The 16,133-nt window shown below is 35.9% G+C and overlaps 1 protein-coding gene and 1 pseudogene across 6 annotated transcripts in view; one reads left to right on the top strand and one right to left on the bottom strand.

The window, feature by feature from the left end:
- Positions 1–12,180, top strand: part of CCDC91 (coiled-coil domain containing 91) — a 326,862-nt gene extending 314,682 nt beyond the window's left edge. For all 6 annotated transcript variants that reach the window (XM_074325866.1, XM_074325865.1, XM_019737205.2 and 3 more), the window contains one exon: positions 11,140–12,180. In XM_074325866.1, coding sequence (XP_074181967.1) covers positions 11,140–11,250 — 111 coding nt within the window. In that variant the 3' untranslated portion in view covers positions 11,251–12,180. The remainder of the gene's footprint in view (positions 1–11,139) is intronic.
- LOC109449593 (eukaryotic translation initiation factor 3 subunit L) lies at positions 7,847–10,229 on the bottom strand (annotated as a pseudogene).
- Positions 12,181–16,133: the final 3,953 nt, after the last annotated feature.

Here is a 16,133-nt window from a genome sequence, read left to right as displayed (position 1 = left end):
GTGCTGGTTTTTAGAGGAAATATGTTTAAATGTTATAATAAAAATAATCACTACTCAAGAATAATTTGCTCTTCTTCAAGTATATCTGCCCTTATTGTGATGATTTCATAAAATGAACCAGGCCATTACAATTATGTTCATATATTAAGTCTTAAAATTGATCCATAATCCACTTCCATCATGTGTATATCAAGAGTAAGGGTAGTCATATCATCTCACCCAGAATAGTTTTCAGCACCTTTCTGGCTGTAGTGTTGGTATCACAGGGATGTATCAGCTTTTCATTGTCAAAAATTTAGCGAGGCCATAGAATCTACTTGTTATATTGTGGGGTTTCTTAAGCAAAGATAAACTCAGGTTAATACATGTAAATACATTTAATACATTTAAAGGAGTGTATTTTTTTTTAAGTTGAGGAGAACATGTAAGGTTTTTGAAATTGGTCTCTTAACCACTCAAAGCATCAGCTTTCCACAAGTGTAAAATACAGATGTTAGACTAAGCAGTATCAAAATCCCTTACCATTAAAATTTCATGACTACTTATTATTAAAAGAAAACCTAATCAGTGTAGTTTTCTCTATATATTTGCAGTTTGTTTTTAGTCTAGAGCAGTTCTCAAGAGAAATTTATTTGTGGGGCATTTTCCAAATTATGCTGTATACACAAACACATACACATGACTCAAGGTTTAAAAGTTTGAGAAATATTATCTATACAATATAGCCATTTTTGCAATTTGCAATGCTTACAAGCACAAATGCTCTGAGAAGTTCTATTGGAAAGAAGCCTTTTAATGCTGCATTTCCTAAACATTCATACTTGACTAAAAAGTCTTTTATTTATTGATTTTTAAACAGAACACCTGCTACATAGAAATGTTTTGTACATTGTAGCAAACATTAGCCTGGTATATAAGGACCTCAACAATCTGGAAAAACCATCATTAGTAGTTTTCAGGGCTGTTGTAACAAAGGACCACAAACTAGATGGCTTAAAACAATAGAAATGTATTCTGTCACAGTCCTAGAGGCTAGCAATCCAAAATCAAGGTATTGGCAGGGCCACGCGCTCTCTCCCTGAAGGCTCTAGTGCACCATCTGTTCCATGCCTCTGTCCAGTTTCTGGTGGTGGCTGGCAATCTTTTGCATTCCTTGGTTTACAGACACATCACTCCAATCTCTGCCTCCTTCTTCACGTGATGCTCTTCCCTGCATCTGTGACTCTTTTTATGAGGACACCAGTGATTGGACTTAGAGGCCCCACTAATCCATCTGAACTCATCTTAACGTGCATCTTAATTATATTTGCAAAGATCCTGCTTCCAAATAAGGTCATATTCACAAGTTCAGGGGTTAGGACTTGAACATATCTTATGGGGGACAGAGTTCAACCATTACAAAAATTATCCATCAGACCTCATATCCCACTGCCCCTTTGCCAGATCATGTGTTAGAGGGCCCCAGAACTTAGTCTTCTGATCTTTTCTCTTTTATGTACATTCATTCCCTCAGTAATCTCACCTATGTTGGAAATGCCTTGTATATGCAGATGATTTGCGAATTTGTATCTCTAGCCCTGCTCTCTCCCCTGATTTGCAAATTCTTATATCCAATTTCTCTGACATATTTAATAGGATTAAACAAACTAACCATGTCCAAAACAAAATTCTAATTTTCCTCTGGCCAACTCGCTCCAACTCCAATTCATCATATCTCAGTAAAGGACACCATCATTCTAAGAATCACCTCTTGTTTCTCTTTTCCTTTCATTCACCCTTTGAATCCTTCAGTAAATCTCACCTGCTGTTAAGACTCCACTGCCAGCAGTCTTGTTAACTTTATCTCTTTCCCAGACTAAAAGTCTCCTACCTTGTTTTCTTCTTTCATTCTTGTGTCCCTACAATCTGTTGTTCCCAGTAACAAGTGTAATAGTTTTCAATCATGGTCACACTCTTCTGAAAACTCTCTTCCCGTGACCTATAGTGTCCTACCTGCTCTGGCCACCGTCTGCTTCTCCCCTACCAGCCCCACTCCTTGCTGCTTTCGCTCCATTCTTGTATTGATTGCCAGTTGTCTGACCCACATTTTGAACTTATCATTTGTCTTTCATTTTCTTCCCTGATATTTTTTTATGGTTCGTTCCTCCTTGCTACCTTCTCCACGTGGTCGTCTCTAATCATTCTACCCAAAAGAAATCCCCTCAGTCTGTGTCAAATCCTTTACCCTACGTTGTTGTTTTTTTATAGTATTGATCTCCACCTGAAGAGTATTAATTTGTTTAGCTCCTCAAGCTAAAATATTAATTATACAATATTTAAGAATTGTCTTGTTCATCGCTATATTTCTAATGCCTAGAACAGTGCCTGGCACATAGTAAGTACTAAATAAATGTTGAATAAATGGGTGAAAGAAAGAATGTGTGACTACTCCTAGCAGACTTTCTCCACTAGATTCAGGGCTCCTTCCTCAGTGTCTCTAAGCAATGTCTCTATCTTTGTTCCTGCTAATCTGCTTTCCTAGAATTTCTTCCACATCTTGTTCCTCTTTGTCTAAGGAAATGCTCTTGATACTGTTAAGAGCCTGTTCAAGTTACACTTCTGTGAAGTTTTCTCTGCTGTACATTCCCACCGTGATCTCCCCCAGCACCTAATTTTTTTTTTAATTATTACATGCGTGTGTCTCAAAAGACTACACATCTCTTAAGGACAAGGTCATTCTTGTGTACTTGTTTTGGTTTTTTTTGCCCATACCTCAGAGCAATAATGCTCAGAACAACTAGTGAGCAGTCATGACTATTGTATTGATCAACTGATTAGTTGATTAATTGGTTGTCTCAATCTCAAACATCTACATGAAACAACAGCTTCAGTGTATTGGGGGCGGGGTACAGTATAATAAAATCAGAAAGAGAGAAGCATTCATATCCAAATAACTGTGTTAAAAAGGCAGCATTGTAATAAATAAGAGACTAAAGAACTCTTTTATTTCTTATCAGAAGGTAAACAATCCTTACCCAATATGATGACGTTAACTGGAAAATCTGCCTGAGTAGTTACAGTTCCAGATCATACTTGACCTTTCTTCAATACCCATGAAAGAGCTTGTTAGTGAATGTGAAAACTGAATCCGTAAAACATATTATTTAAACTGATAACATTTATTTATGAGTCACTTTTTATCAGTGCATTTTCCAGATACCCATTCCAGCTTTTTTGAAAAATTAGATCACGTTTGAATCCTAAATTTAAAATTTGCAGGAGGGTAGGCTGTAAAAGTAACATTGATAAAGACAAACCTAGTATTTTCATGTCTCTTGGTATATCTTGTTGGTAGAATCCCAAAAGATACTGAAATCACAATTAGTACTGAGCATATTCTTTATATATATGTATATATATGTATATATATATGTATATATATAATGTATATATTATATATGTAATATACTTATATATACACATATATAATATATGTGTCTTATATGATATAACATCATATAAGACACATATCATATAAGACACATATATATGTATCATATATTCAAAAGCAATCCATCAGATTTTCAGATTTCCTGTGATGTAAACAATATTCTTAACAATCCCATTAAAATAAGTCATATTTGTTTGTAATTGACATTAAATTTTGCTCTTTAGACCAGTTTAAATTTACCATCCTTCATGTTGTGTTTTGATGACTAGGAAATAAAAGAAAACTAACATCTAGAATTGTTTTGCTTTTGCTACAACATAAAATACTAATGCAAAGGTAAATCTAATATAGGGGATTACTGGGAAGTCATGTGTTTGTTTTTATTCCATGTAAGCTTATAAAATATTAACTTTTAGCAAGTAGTATGCTTATAAACTGTTTTCAGCAGTATACCAGCAAACTGCAGAGATAACAAAGAGGGAAAAAATAAGATTTATAAAGCCCTGGTGTCTATTTCAGACACCTCAGCATTTCCAGGTTTTTTTCAGATATCTAAAAGAGCTGAGTAGCAGCTGAAGCAACAGAAAGTGGTAGGGAAAACAAAGCAGTTAAAACTACACTATTATGAACAGACTGTAAACTCCATGTCCAAAAATGTTTGCCACCACTACTCTGGATATAATACAGTCAACATGAAGTCACAGAATACAAATCTTTGACTCACTTTGAAATGAAAGCCACAAATATAGAACTAAGCCCCACTCTTCAAGGGGCAGAAAGAGTTGAATATTTTGCCAAAATTCTTCTTGCTTCAATAAAGGATAATAAGGTTATGCCTAATAAAATAGAAACTGTTGAAATTCAGGAATTCGCCAAGAACATCAGTTTGATGTACTTGTTTTAGAGAGAGGAATTCACCATCTAAGAGAAAGATCTCCAAGTGTTCCCTCTCACAGACATGATCTTAATTACCATGCCCGAAGGACGCACCAAACTGGAAGCTCAGCACTGGGATGGTCCAAGTTTTCTTACTTCTCATACAGTATCCATGTCACCTTGTTGCTTCTTAAAGTGTTGAGCTGCTGCTTGTTAAATGGAGTCTTGCATTCAGACATTTCTGGGGAGGCATGCTGAAAGAAGTGAAGTGAGCCTTGCATCTGCCTAAACCCGAAACCAGTATGTCCATCATCTTACAGTCACTGATTCCAAGGTGATTCCTAACACAAGCAAGAGAAAAGTGCTGGGTATGTTTAAGTGAAAAATCTGTCAAACTTTTTTTGTCCTTATACATATCCTTGCTTTTGTAAAAATTACAAAATATTCATTCTGCATGCATAAATCCATATGATTTGTGTTACTTCACAATAATCACAGGTTGAATGCTAGTTACTAATTGTTTGTGCTATATGCCCTCAAAAGGAGAAAAGTTCTCCTTTATCTAACATTCATAAATTTTAAGATACTAAGTCAAAATTGTTTTTCATGGAACTCCTGCGTGTTCTAAGGAGCTTATAAAATTTGAATTATTAGCTAACACATAAGTCTTGAAATATAATAATAAACAAACACCCAGGAAGTCACCTCCAAAGTGAGTCTATATCTCATCCTGCCTGATTCCACCCTCCAAATACAGCTCCAGGTACAACTATCCTATTTTGTTGCATAATTGCCTTGCGTTGGAAATGATTGCCTATTGATGTAACTCAAAAGAATATGCTTTTGAAATTTGCTTGGGTTTTGTGCTTTATGAAAAACAAATGTAGTATACAATCTCTAGCCTGATCACTTCCTTTTTAAATTAAATAAATTTTATTACACATGTTCACTAATTGATAGTCATCTGAAATATTTGACGGAATGCTTGGTAATATGGTTGTTAGTACGTGATGTATTAAGATTTATTATAAAGCTGTAGTTATTAAGACAGCACTATGTTTCTGTAGGGATAGGTGAATTGTCTATGGGAACAGAATAGGGAGCCCAAAGACAGATTTCACGTGTGTATGAAAACCTGATTTATTATAGAAGTAACATTGGAGATTTCATATTCTTTAGCTCCATCAATTTCTATAAGATATACTAGCATAAGTATACAGAGGTCTGTATTGAAGAGTGTTCATTATAGCATTGATTATAATAGCAAAGATTTAGAACAATCCAAATGTCTAATAATAGAATAATTTTAAAATAAATAATAAAATATCCATTATGTATATATGTATATATACTGGGGATGCACACAATATATATACACATGACTTGTATTCATCTTTTGTTATTGGTATATATGAGTATTATAATTTTAATAGTCTTCTCCTTTCTTAAAATGTGTATACATTTTTTGGCACCCTCTGTATATTAAATTATAAACGTATAATGCAAAACCACACAACCATTAAAAGGAGAAAACAGGGCAAACTGGTCTTTTCATACACTGCAGACGGGTCTCATAAATTGGTACTCTCATTATGGAAAGTAATTTGGTAATATCTATCACAGTTTTCAATATGCAAATCTTACGACTTGGAAACTCCAAGTATTAGAATCTGTCCAAGAGAAACTGTCTTTTGGAGGGAGTGCACTCAGATTGTGAATTTCTTCGGTGCTTCAGAAACAAGACAAAATTGCAGTAAATTTACATGTCTATCAATGGGAGTATGGCTAAATAAATCATGGAGTACAAGTAAGCAATTTCTTAAAAATGAGATAGGGAAAATTTCCAGTAATGGCAGTGGAACTAACTGATTGTGTCAACTCTCTATAGTTAACAATTATAAGATCTGGACAAAATATTTTTAAAAACCTACCGTTTTGTTGTTGTTCATGGGTCAGAATTTTTTTTTTAATTTATTGTGGTGACAATTGTTAGTAAAATTACATAGATTTCAGGTGTACAATTCTGTATTATATCATCTATAAATCCCATTGTGTGTTTACCACCCAGAGTCAGTTCTCCTTCCATCACCATATATTTGATCCCCCTTACCCTCATCTACCACCCTGCCCGTTACCCTCTGATAACCACTAAACTATTGTCTGTGTCTATGAGTTTTTGTTTCTCATTTGTTTGTCTTGTTCTCTTGTTGTTTTTGGTTTATATACCACATGAAATCATATTGTTTTCTGCTTTTTCTATCTGACTTATTTCGCTTAGCATCATACTCTCAAGATCCATCCATGTTGTCACAAATGTTCCTATATCATCTTTTCTTACTGCCAAATAGTATTCCATGGTGTATATATACCACAACTTCTTTATCCATTCATTTATCGAAGGACATTTTGGTTGTTTCCATGTCTTGGCCACCATAAACAAAGCTGCAATGAATATTGGAGCACATGTGTCTTTATGTATAAATGTTCAGATTTTTTGGGTAGATACCCAGGAAAGGGATTGCTGGGTCATATGGTAATTCTATGTGTAATTTTTTGAGGAACCTGCACACTGCCTTCCATAACGGCTGCACCAGTCTGCATTTCCACCAATAGTGTATGAAGATTCCTTTTTCTCCAAAACATCTCCAACACTTGTTACTATTTGTCTTGTTGATGATAGCCATTCTGACTGGGGTGAGGTGATATCTCATTGTGGTTTTTATTTCCATTTTTCTGATCATTAGTGATGTTGAGCATTTTTTCATATGTCTGTTTGCCATTTGTATGTCCTCTTTGGAGAAATGTCTCTTCAGGTCCTCTGCCCATTTTTCAATTGGGTTGTTTGTTTTTTTGTTGTAAAAACCTATCTTTAAATGCTTGAAAGCATCCAAAAGTAGACAGAAACCACTGGAAATGGACTAGAACTGGGTGTTAGTACACTCTTCTGTAATATTTGAATTTTGACCAAGTGCAAAATAATTTTAAAAACTGCAAATATTTAGATTTCAATCTGTTTTACGTATATTAAAATAAAACTTTTAAAAATTCAACTTTAATCCCTACATACCTTTTAGGTTAGGTTACATATTTTCACTTCTAGAATTGAAAGTGCATCTATCATTTCCTAGTAATTGCCTTGCTCTATTAGGGTTAAATATTCATTCATTCTCAGCAAATATTTTATGAGTGTATAACATGTGTCAGACCCTCTTCTACCATGTTTCCCGAAAATAAGACCTAGCCGGGCAATCAGCTTTAATGCATCTTTTGGACCAAAAATTAATATAAGACCCAGTCTTATTTTACTACTTTTATTGTAAAAGACCCGGTCTTATATTATCTCTGCTCCAAAAGATGCATTATTGCTGATTGTCTGGCTAGGTCTTATTTTCGGGGAAACATGGTAGATGCTGGGAGATAGTAGTCAGCAAAACAGACAACATCTCTGCTCACCTGGGGTTCGTAATACGATGAACTATCTGGTTAAAAGAGACTTGTAAGCAGAAGATATGCATTCACCTAAAGATATCATCTGAGAGTAGAAAGAAAAAATAAGGAAAAAGGATAAGCAGGAATTCTGTTTCTGTGCATATATTAAAATCCTAAAGTACTGGGATTTCAGGGAATCTTAGTAGTGTACAATCTTTTTATATGAGCATTTTGCTACAGACAATGCATTCTTTTTTTATTAATTCTGAGGATACGTCAAAATTTTAATCTTTCAGTTTTTCAGTCATTTTGAATATCAGTGGATTATAGTAGTGTAGTTTAATACAGAGTTCTCATTTGGATTTGTCTCTTTTTTTTTCTTTTATGTTGGTAGGAACTGTGGAAAGAATATGTCAAGTTTTACATAAATATGTATGGCAGGTATATATTATGAAATAGACTTTATGTGGCTTTCTTTTGAGTTCTTTCACTGTTCTGTAAACTGTAGGCAATGTGTTCTCATTGGTTCATTATATACCATAAGACACTTTTTAGGACAGAAGAGTTAGAATCCTTTCTTTACCGTCTTTTTTTTTTTTTTTCTACCTCCAAAGAAGACCCTTTACTGAGACCTATTTAAAGCATTTTAGTCCTTGATTCAAATAAACTTTTTCAGTTGACTGGCTGAGACTGAGCTAGGTAAAGACTTCATGGTGGCAAAAATACTCCCCACCAACAAAGACATCAAAATAGATTCCTAACTAATGCCAGTTTGAATGTACTTAGGGTCTCGGTCCCATGTTCCTCAGAGTTCAATTGAGCTCCTTAAATTTGTGAATCTGTTGGATGAAGAAATCCCCATAGCGCCTGGCAACCTTGGTGTCTGCGATGTGGATCATGTCCTTATCGTTGTAGAAGTCAACCTCAGAGGTTGAGTGGAATTCGCCATTTAGGGCAGAGATGCCGCTGGGCCAAACCACGTGCTTCATTTTGTGTTTGAAGACAAGGAGTTGGATCCAGAACTCCTGCTCTGTGAGGTCCAGGAAGCTGGCCGCTTGACCACGGGCACACGGGCATGGTGGTGTAGAGCCTGAGGAAGCTGCGAATGGTTGAGAGCTGGGCCCGCTGCTGTACTTCATCAGCAAACACCTGCAGCTGCTGCAAGGAGGGTTCCTTATGGTAGTTGGGGTGTACATGGTCATAGTTGGGCACTAAGGCGACAGGAATTTGGGGCAGAAATAGCTGAAGAGTTCCTTATAGACCTGTGGGTCACCTTTCTGCACGCGTAGCGTCTTATCCCCATATTTCTCCCAAAGCTGGAGGGGAGTGCTCTCGTCTGTACACATGGGCTACATGGTGAGGGTGCTGGTCAGAGCGTATGCACGTACTTGTTCTGCTTGTTCATTGTCTCACACTTGTAAGTGGGCCTCTGACACTTGCTCTTGGACCTCTGGATGTGGAGGAGGATGCTGGCAAAGACTCGGATGGCGTCCTGGTAGCAACACATCATTAAGTATGCAAAACCAGCATAATAGTATGTGGTGATTTGGCACTCGGGCACACGGAGCACATGCTCTACTGGTTCAGTTCGATACCGTGTTTCCCTGAAAATGAGACCTAGCCGGACACTCAGCTCTAATGAGTCTTTTGGAGCAAAAATTAATGTAAGACCTGGTCTTATTTTACTATAAGACCGGGTATAATATAATGTAATTTAATGTAATGTAATAATATAATATAATACCGGGTCTTATATTAATTTTGCTCCGAAAGACGCATTAAAGCTGATTGTCCAGCTAGGTCTTATTTTCGGGGAAACGGTGTTCTCCAGCACCTTGGGGGCCTGGTAGTAACCCCCAGCAGGGAGTGCAGATGCAGAAGCCCCACCAGGCTGAAGTAGCCAAACCTCTCGTAGAGGGAGTGTTGTCCATACTCCCCAGCCACACTCTCAGGGTCACCTCCACTTGTGCATACTTCCAACTGCCAATTGATGTTGAACTTGTCTACCACGGAGTGGAGGACATTGTGGGTACTGTGAATGTTCTAGATTTTGGGAAATCAACGAAGGAAGTCATATTCTCTTCTGACTTCTTGGTGGTCTTATAGTGGTACTGACTAAATGACTGAAACTGATAGATGAACTCACCGGTGACATCCCAGAGCCACTGGCTGGATAGTTCAAGGGAAGCAGGACCATCAGCATTAAGAATATAGTTGAAGAGATTGCAATAGTTGTAATAGGATTCAAACCTCTGCTCCAAGGAGGGTCCCCCACTGACTTTGGCACATATGTGTCTGTAGTACAATTCTTTGTACAAAATCAGGAGGACAGCATTGTTACCAACCTGTGGAATAATGGCTTCAGCCTCAGGCCAAGGTGTGTTCTTGAAGAAACTTTCTTTCAGCTCCATCTAGCTGTTTTCATAGATGTCCTGGCTCTCATATACTTCCTGGTCAGTGACATGGCTGGAGACTTGACTGGCCTGCAGCTCATATACCTTTTGGTCAATCAAATCCAAGAGGGTTTTGTGGAAATACTGGATGAAGTTTTTGATCACTCGAGGGATCACCTGATAGGTCTGCTATTCATACTGACGTTCAGAGGCCAGATCCTGCTTTGGCTCTCCTGTGTGCATAGCATAGTTGCGCGGGTAAGCGTAAGGAGCATGTGCCGTCTCAGAATCGTAATCACAGTGGGGTAAGACATGGCTGCTGCGCGCGAATCTTTTCTTTATGTAGTCAGTAATCCTGACCCTCCAGAAAGTTATTTATTATGTATGACTTTTATTGTTAAACTTCTTGATTTGTTTCCTATAATAACTTGTTATTGAAACAGTAAAACAATCCTAATAAATAATCTCTAATTCAACAGAAAACCAAGTCAATTAAGTTTCAACAATATTGAATATTTCTTAAAGTACACTTTTCCCAAGAACTTCCTCTAATTTCAGAAAATTGTTCATGTCCTCACTTGTCTTTTGTCCGACTAAACCCTATGCAGGATGTAATTATGCTATTTTTCTGTACTGTGTATTTCTTTTGGGTTTGTTTGCATCTGTTATATTTATATGGTCTTTGTGGATATTTGATCTGTATATTCATTAAGAACTAGCATTTTATATTATTTTATAGTTTTTTAAATTACTGTGATCAAATTTATGGTATTTATCCAATAACTGAATACTAACATCAATTATAAAATTATAATAATTATCATCTCACCTTAGATAATAGCCCAGAAATAGTGACTACATTGTCTCTGAGTTTAAAGCACTTTTTTATTTTATAAATCGTCATCTGAAAAAGTTTCTCTAGTGGGCTTCAGTGGCATAATATTCTTTATCCCTCAACTAAGTGTATTTTTTTCTATTTCTCTCTCTCTCTCGAAAACAAAAAATCAACAGCTTGATCAAGTCATGCGCCAAAGAAGCCTGTCCAGTTTGGAACTGTTCCTCTCCTGTGCTCAGAAACAGTTAAGTGCTTTGATAGCTACAGAACCAGTTGACATTGAATAAAGAGAACATGACAAGCTAACCACACTTGGTAAATCATTAGAACTCTAAAATACATGCTGTGAATTATAAAGATGTTTTTGTTTTCTTTCCAAACCTTAGAGAATCGGTTTCCCCCAAACAATATTTAGAACTATTAAGAGATCTAATTTATTTTCTTTTTTTTTTTCTCCTTTACATTTACTATTATTTTGGTGGTGGTGGTGGTGGTAGTAATAGTAGCAGCAGCAGCAGCAACGGAAAGTATTATGTGACCCAAAAGCCTTTGAAAATTGCCACGTTACCAAAAGTTAATTAATTAAACATTATAGCCTCTGTTGGCCTATTGTATTTGGCAAAAGTAGTAAATATCTTTACTTATTGCCTCACAGTGACTCTTGATAAGATTCTAAAATGTAATCATACATTTATTTGATTTTAAGATTAAAAAAAAGCATGGATTTCAACATCTCAATCTGATATTACCAAACTTCTTTTCTGTAGTGGGATCTATTTGTATTGGTAACAATTGAAAATACTAGCAATTATTATATTAATTCAACTTTGATCTGATGTTCCACTTAAAGGGTTATGTGTGTGATATATGCTTATCTCCTATTTTAGTTCTTCAAAGTCACTATGAATCAATAAAGTCATGTTTTAAATGAATCATACTGCAAATTTAATCTCTAGAAAGAGAATGTAACATAACAATTTATACAAATTCTGGTTCAAATATCAGAGATATGAAATTCTTTCCCAGTACTTCGGAATGTACTTAATTCATGAACAGTGTGCTTCAATGGGAAATCATGAATTTTTTTAACATCAAAACTAAATGTCATTAAAATGTATCCAAACATTTTCGTCTTCTTTTCTGAAATGCTTCTACTTTCATTGGCTTTGTACTTTTCTGGGATTTCTCAGTGTAATAAAAAGAGTTCCAAAAACTTATTTGGTTATTATATTTCTTTTTTATCCTTTTTTAAAATTCTTCTTTTAAATCTTTTCTCTTACTCAAACTTATATATCCATGGATGATGATGTTTTTAATATATACCTACCCTGAATATTTACAATCCCATTTACTAAAAAGTCTTTAAATGTGAATAACTAGTTTTCTCTTACAAATTTAAATAAGAAATTAAAGCAAGCAGGCCACTTACTTGAAATGCAGCATAGTAAAAATTGTAGGGCGCTTTTAATTCAGGAAAAAGCCAATAACACAATGTTATGGTCATATTTAAAACCACTTGGCTCTTTGTCACCAAATTTTAAATGATGGGATATTTTACAAGTTACTCAGGATTTATAGGATTTATATGAAAATGAATCATAGAAGTTCAGAAACCAATATCCAGAGAGACTCAGATCCAGAGATAGAACCATCAAGAGAATATAATAGTCGACACCTCTCTTTCATCTCCTAACACCACAGAAAGATTTGTTTCTTCTTCCATTTAGGGTTCCAACTTTGCTGTTGACGTAGACTAATTGTTGTCTGAAGTAATTTGGAACAAATTGATACTGATCAGTCTATGAGTATTGGCAGAACACCCACTATGCACAATAGGAAACTCTTGGATTGCTGTGGTGCTTTTTTTCCCACAGAGCTGCCCTTGAAGATAACCGAGAATAATCCTCTGGGTTTGGAATTCATTATTTGAATACATTAATCATTCCAAACTGAATTAGCTAGTACGTTTCAATGATGTTCAAGTTATAGATTTCCACATTCAGAACTATATTCTGTTTTTGCTCTGGTTGTCAAAGAGACATTGACAATCTAAGGTAGTATTCACTAAGAGAATTAGATGATTAAGTATTGTTTTTCTCTGAAAGGTGAGCCCAAATTCTGAAAGAGAAGTAGTCAAATGTTTTGTATCTAAAACTTTCTTTGCCTATTGTATGATTTCCTTTAGTGTTTGTCCCTGAAATGTGAGTCCAAAGTCTCAAAGAGAAGTAGTCAGATGTTTTGTATCTAAAACTTTCTTTGCCTATTGTATGATTTCCTTAACTCTATTTATGTAGCATTTCATACCTTTATGTTTACGTGAATAAGGCACCATCTTGAAAGGTTGAGCGTAAGAGAGCCATTAGATTTTTTGAAGGCTATAGCCACTATCAAACTGTGACTCCATTTTTAGTAGCATGCTTGAGGGTTCATTAATAGAAAAGTTCTTTCCCCGACCAAAAAAAATGAGTATCTGCTTTGTGTCAAGTATTTTCACGTATCTCAATAACCTTGTGAGGGAGATGATATATTCATGATTATTAGTGCAGAGACTTAAATGTTTACTTGCCTATGGTGACGGGATGGACTTGGAATTCAACCCCTGAGCTTTCAACATGCAGTTTTACTCCTTCTAGTACTATGGAGATACCTGATATTCTCTCCATGAGAAAATATCTGGAAGTTTCTATCCCCTGTAGCCTTATCATATTAAGAAGACTAATCCCCCTTTGTAAACCTAGTTGGAATTCTAGCTGTGCCACATTCTAATTGTGAAATGTTGGACAACTTGCCTAACCAATTTGATCTCAGTTTTCTCATTTGTGAGGTAGCAATAGTGATTTTAAAGGCTTTTTGTGAAAATTAAATTAAGCCTATAAAATACTTCACATAGTACACCTGGCTGTTGTGGCCACAGGTTCACAGTAATTCCTCTTTCTCTGAGAATTGCCCAGAAAATACAGGTGTGGTTGCCCACAAACAACTGGCTACACAATATAATTCTGCCTCTCTGACCTTGATTGACTAATCAACAGATGAAGATCTGACCCTAGCTGCACCTCCTGTCATATGGTGGTGACACACTTCAATTACTTTCCCCTAGGGACGCAGACATGAACTCTACTTCCAAGGCCAGAAGTCTCTTGATCCGTGTTTTTCCTGAATCTTGGATACTGTGAGATACCCAAATATTCTTCTAATATGCCAGCGCCACTCAGTTTTTCCCCTTAAGCTAGCCAGAGCCACTTTCTATTACGTGTAACCAAAAAAATATTAACCAGGGCAATCCAGCACAAAGCCCGGCACATAATCCCTGGATACTCTGGCACTTGTAACTTCATTTCCTCCACCATACTTATCCACATCAAAAATGGGAACACTCGGATTTATTTTAAGGAATGTTAAAAATATAACTGAACCAAAGCCCCTATTGTCTAACAAAGCCAAGTAAATCACAGATACCTAAAACTATGAACAAACAGTGCCCTATTTAGAAGTTCTCTGTCACTCAGAATCTGGAGTAGAGGTTTAAACTCAGCTTTGCTAAATGCTGACTCATATTCCAATTCAAAGGAGTCTTGCTCAAGATTACTTTGAAATCAAAACCAGAACGAGGTCCCTATGGTTGATGTTATTCCGCACTGAATGGACTATCTATAATTATAAGTTGTTTTTTGTGGGACAGTTAAACTGAGTGGTGTCAAAGAATGCTATCTACGCTTTACATAACAATAGAAACAAAAGAATTATTCATTCACTGAATTAAAGGTAGTCTTTGCATAATAAATCCTTAATAAGAAAAAAAAAAAAAAGCCAGCCATATATAAGAATTTAAAAAAACATTTATAAGACTCCAAGAGAAAAAGAGAGTTGGATCAAAGCACTTAGCCCTTAGTCTTCTGTTTACATATCAGTTAAACTCTCCTGTTTCCAAAGACTTCACTAAAGAAGCAGAAAACCGATGCGTTCTGAATCCACGGGTCATTTAATTATAGGCATCACCATGCAGCATCATAGTAAGTGGGCAGAAACAATATATGAGAACTCACAGCTACGACTGCCAGAATGTTTTTCAGCCAGCCAAAACAAAAACTGTTCCCTTTACTTAATTGAAAAATAAACACATTTTCATGCACCCCAGCTGCCGTAATGCAGGGGCTACTTGGGCATCAATTAACAGTATATGTAAATAGAAGGAAAAGAACAAGTAAAAATTTTCTTTGGGGTGAAAATTTTCTTTGCTCTCATCTAGTTTCCTGTTTTCTTTTTCCCTGAAACATCCATTCTCAACAAGCTAATTCCTTTATATTCCGCCTCCACCCACCCCAGCCATCACATTCTGGATTTTTCCAATGGAGTACTTATAGAATTCAATAATATTTTGTGTTGTCATTTATAATTAATAATTTGTGTTCTTATTTGTTTATATCTATCTTCTCCTGAAGGAAGAGCCCACATCTCTTCTGTTTATTGTTTATCGAAGGCATCTCATAGCCTGTGGTGTACACTTAGTACATACTAAGTGTGAGTTCGTACACAATTGAATCAATCATTGCACCTGTAATATAATAAATCACCTAATCGTGAGCTAATAGATTCTGAATGCTAATGTAAAGGATGAGCTAAAACTGCTATGTTTCTAAATGAGTTCCTATCAGAACTCATTTAAACGGTATTCTCATAAAAGAACTCTCATAAGAGAGTAACCAGCTTTCTATGAATCAATAAAATTTATGAACATTCTAAAATGAATTCGGCATTTCTGAATGCTACTAGAATGACTAAATCATTAAATCATAGCTACTAGAATGCTACTAAATTGATGGAAATATGCTACCCAAATTTAGAAGATCTTCTAAGGGTACAAGTATGGAAGAACATACGGAAAATTATATGGGAAATAATTTTTATGGTGCCAAGAGATGCTTGACTATAGAGTAAGAAACAGCCTTCCATTGAGTGGGCTGTAGGGTATTAGACTCACTGATCCTGGCTCCTCAGGTTTTAGTTACAACAAGGAGTGAGGACAAAAGCTTGGAGAAGAGACTGTAGGCATTGGATTTTGTGATCAAGAGTAGGAGATTCAAGGGCCCCAGTAGAAGTTGTGGGTGAGGAGAGGAGAGGTGCCGGGGAGTGGGTCAGATCAGGGAACCTCCAGAGCAATGTAGTGGAA

This window comes from Rhinolophus sinicus, linkage group LG02, assembly GCF_036562045.2.
Source record: "Rhinolophus sinicus isolate RSC01 linkage group LG02, ASM3656204v1, whole genome shotgun sequence".
Taxonomy (NCBI): domain Eukaryota; kingdom Metazoa; phylum Chordata; class Mammalia; order Chiroptera; family Rhinolophidae; genus Rhinolophus; species Rhinolophus sinicus.
Note: the sequence above shows the minus strand (reverse complement) of the source record. Positions and strands in the feature narration are given on the sequence as shown.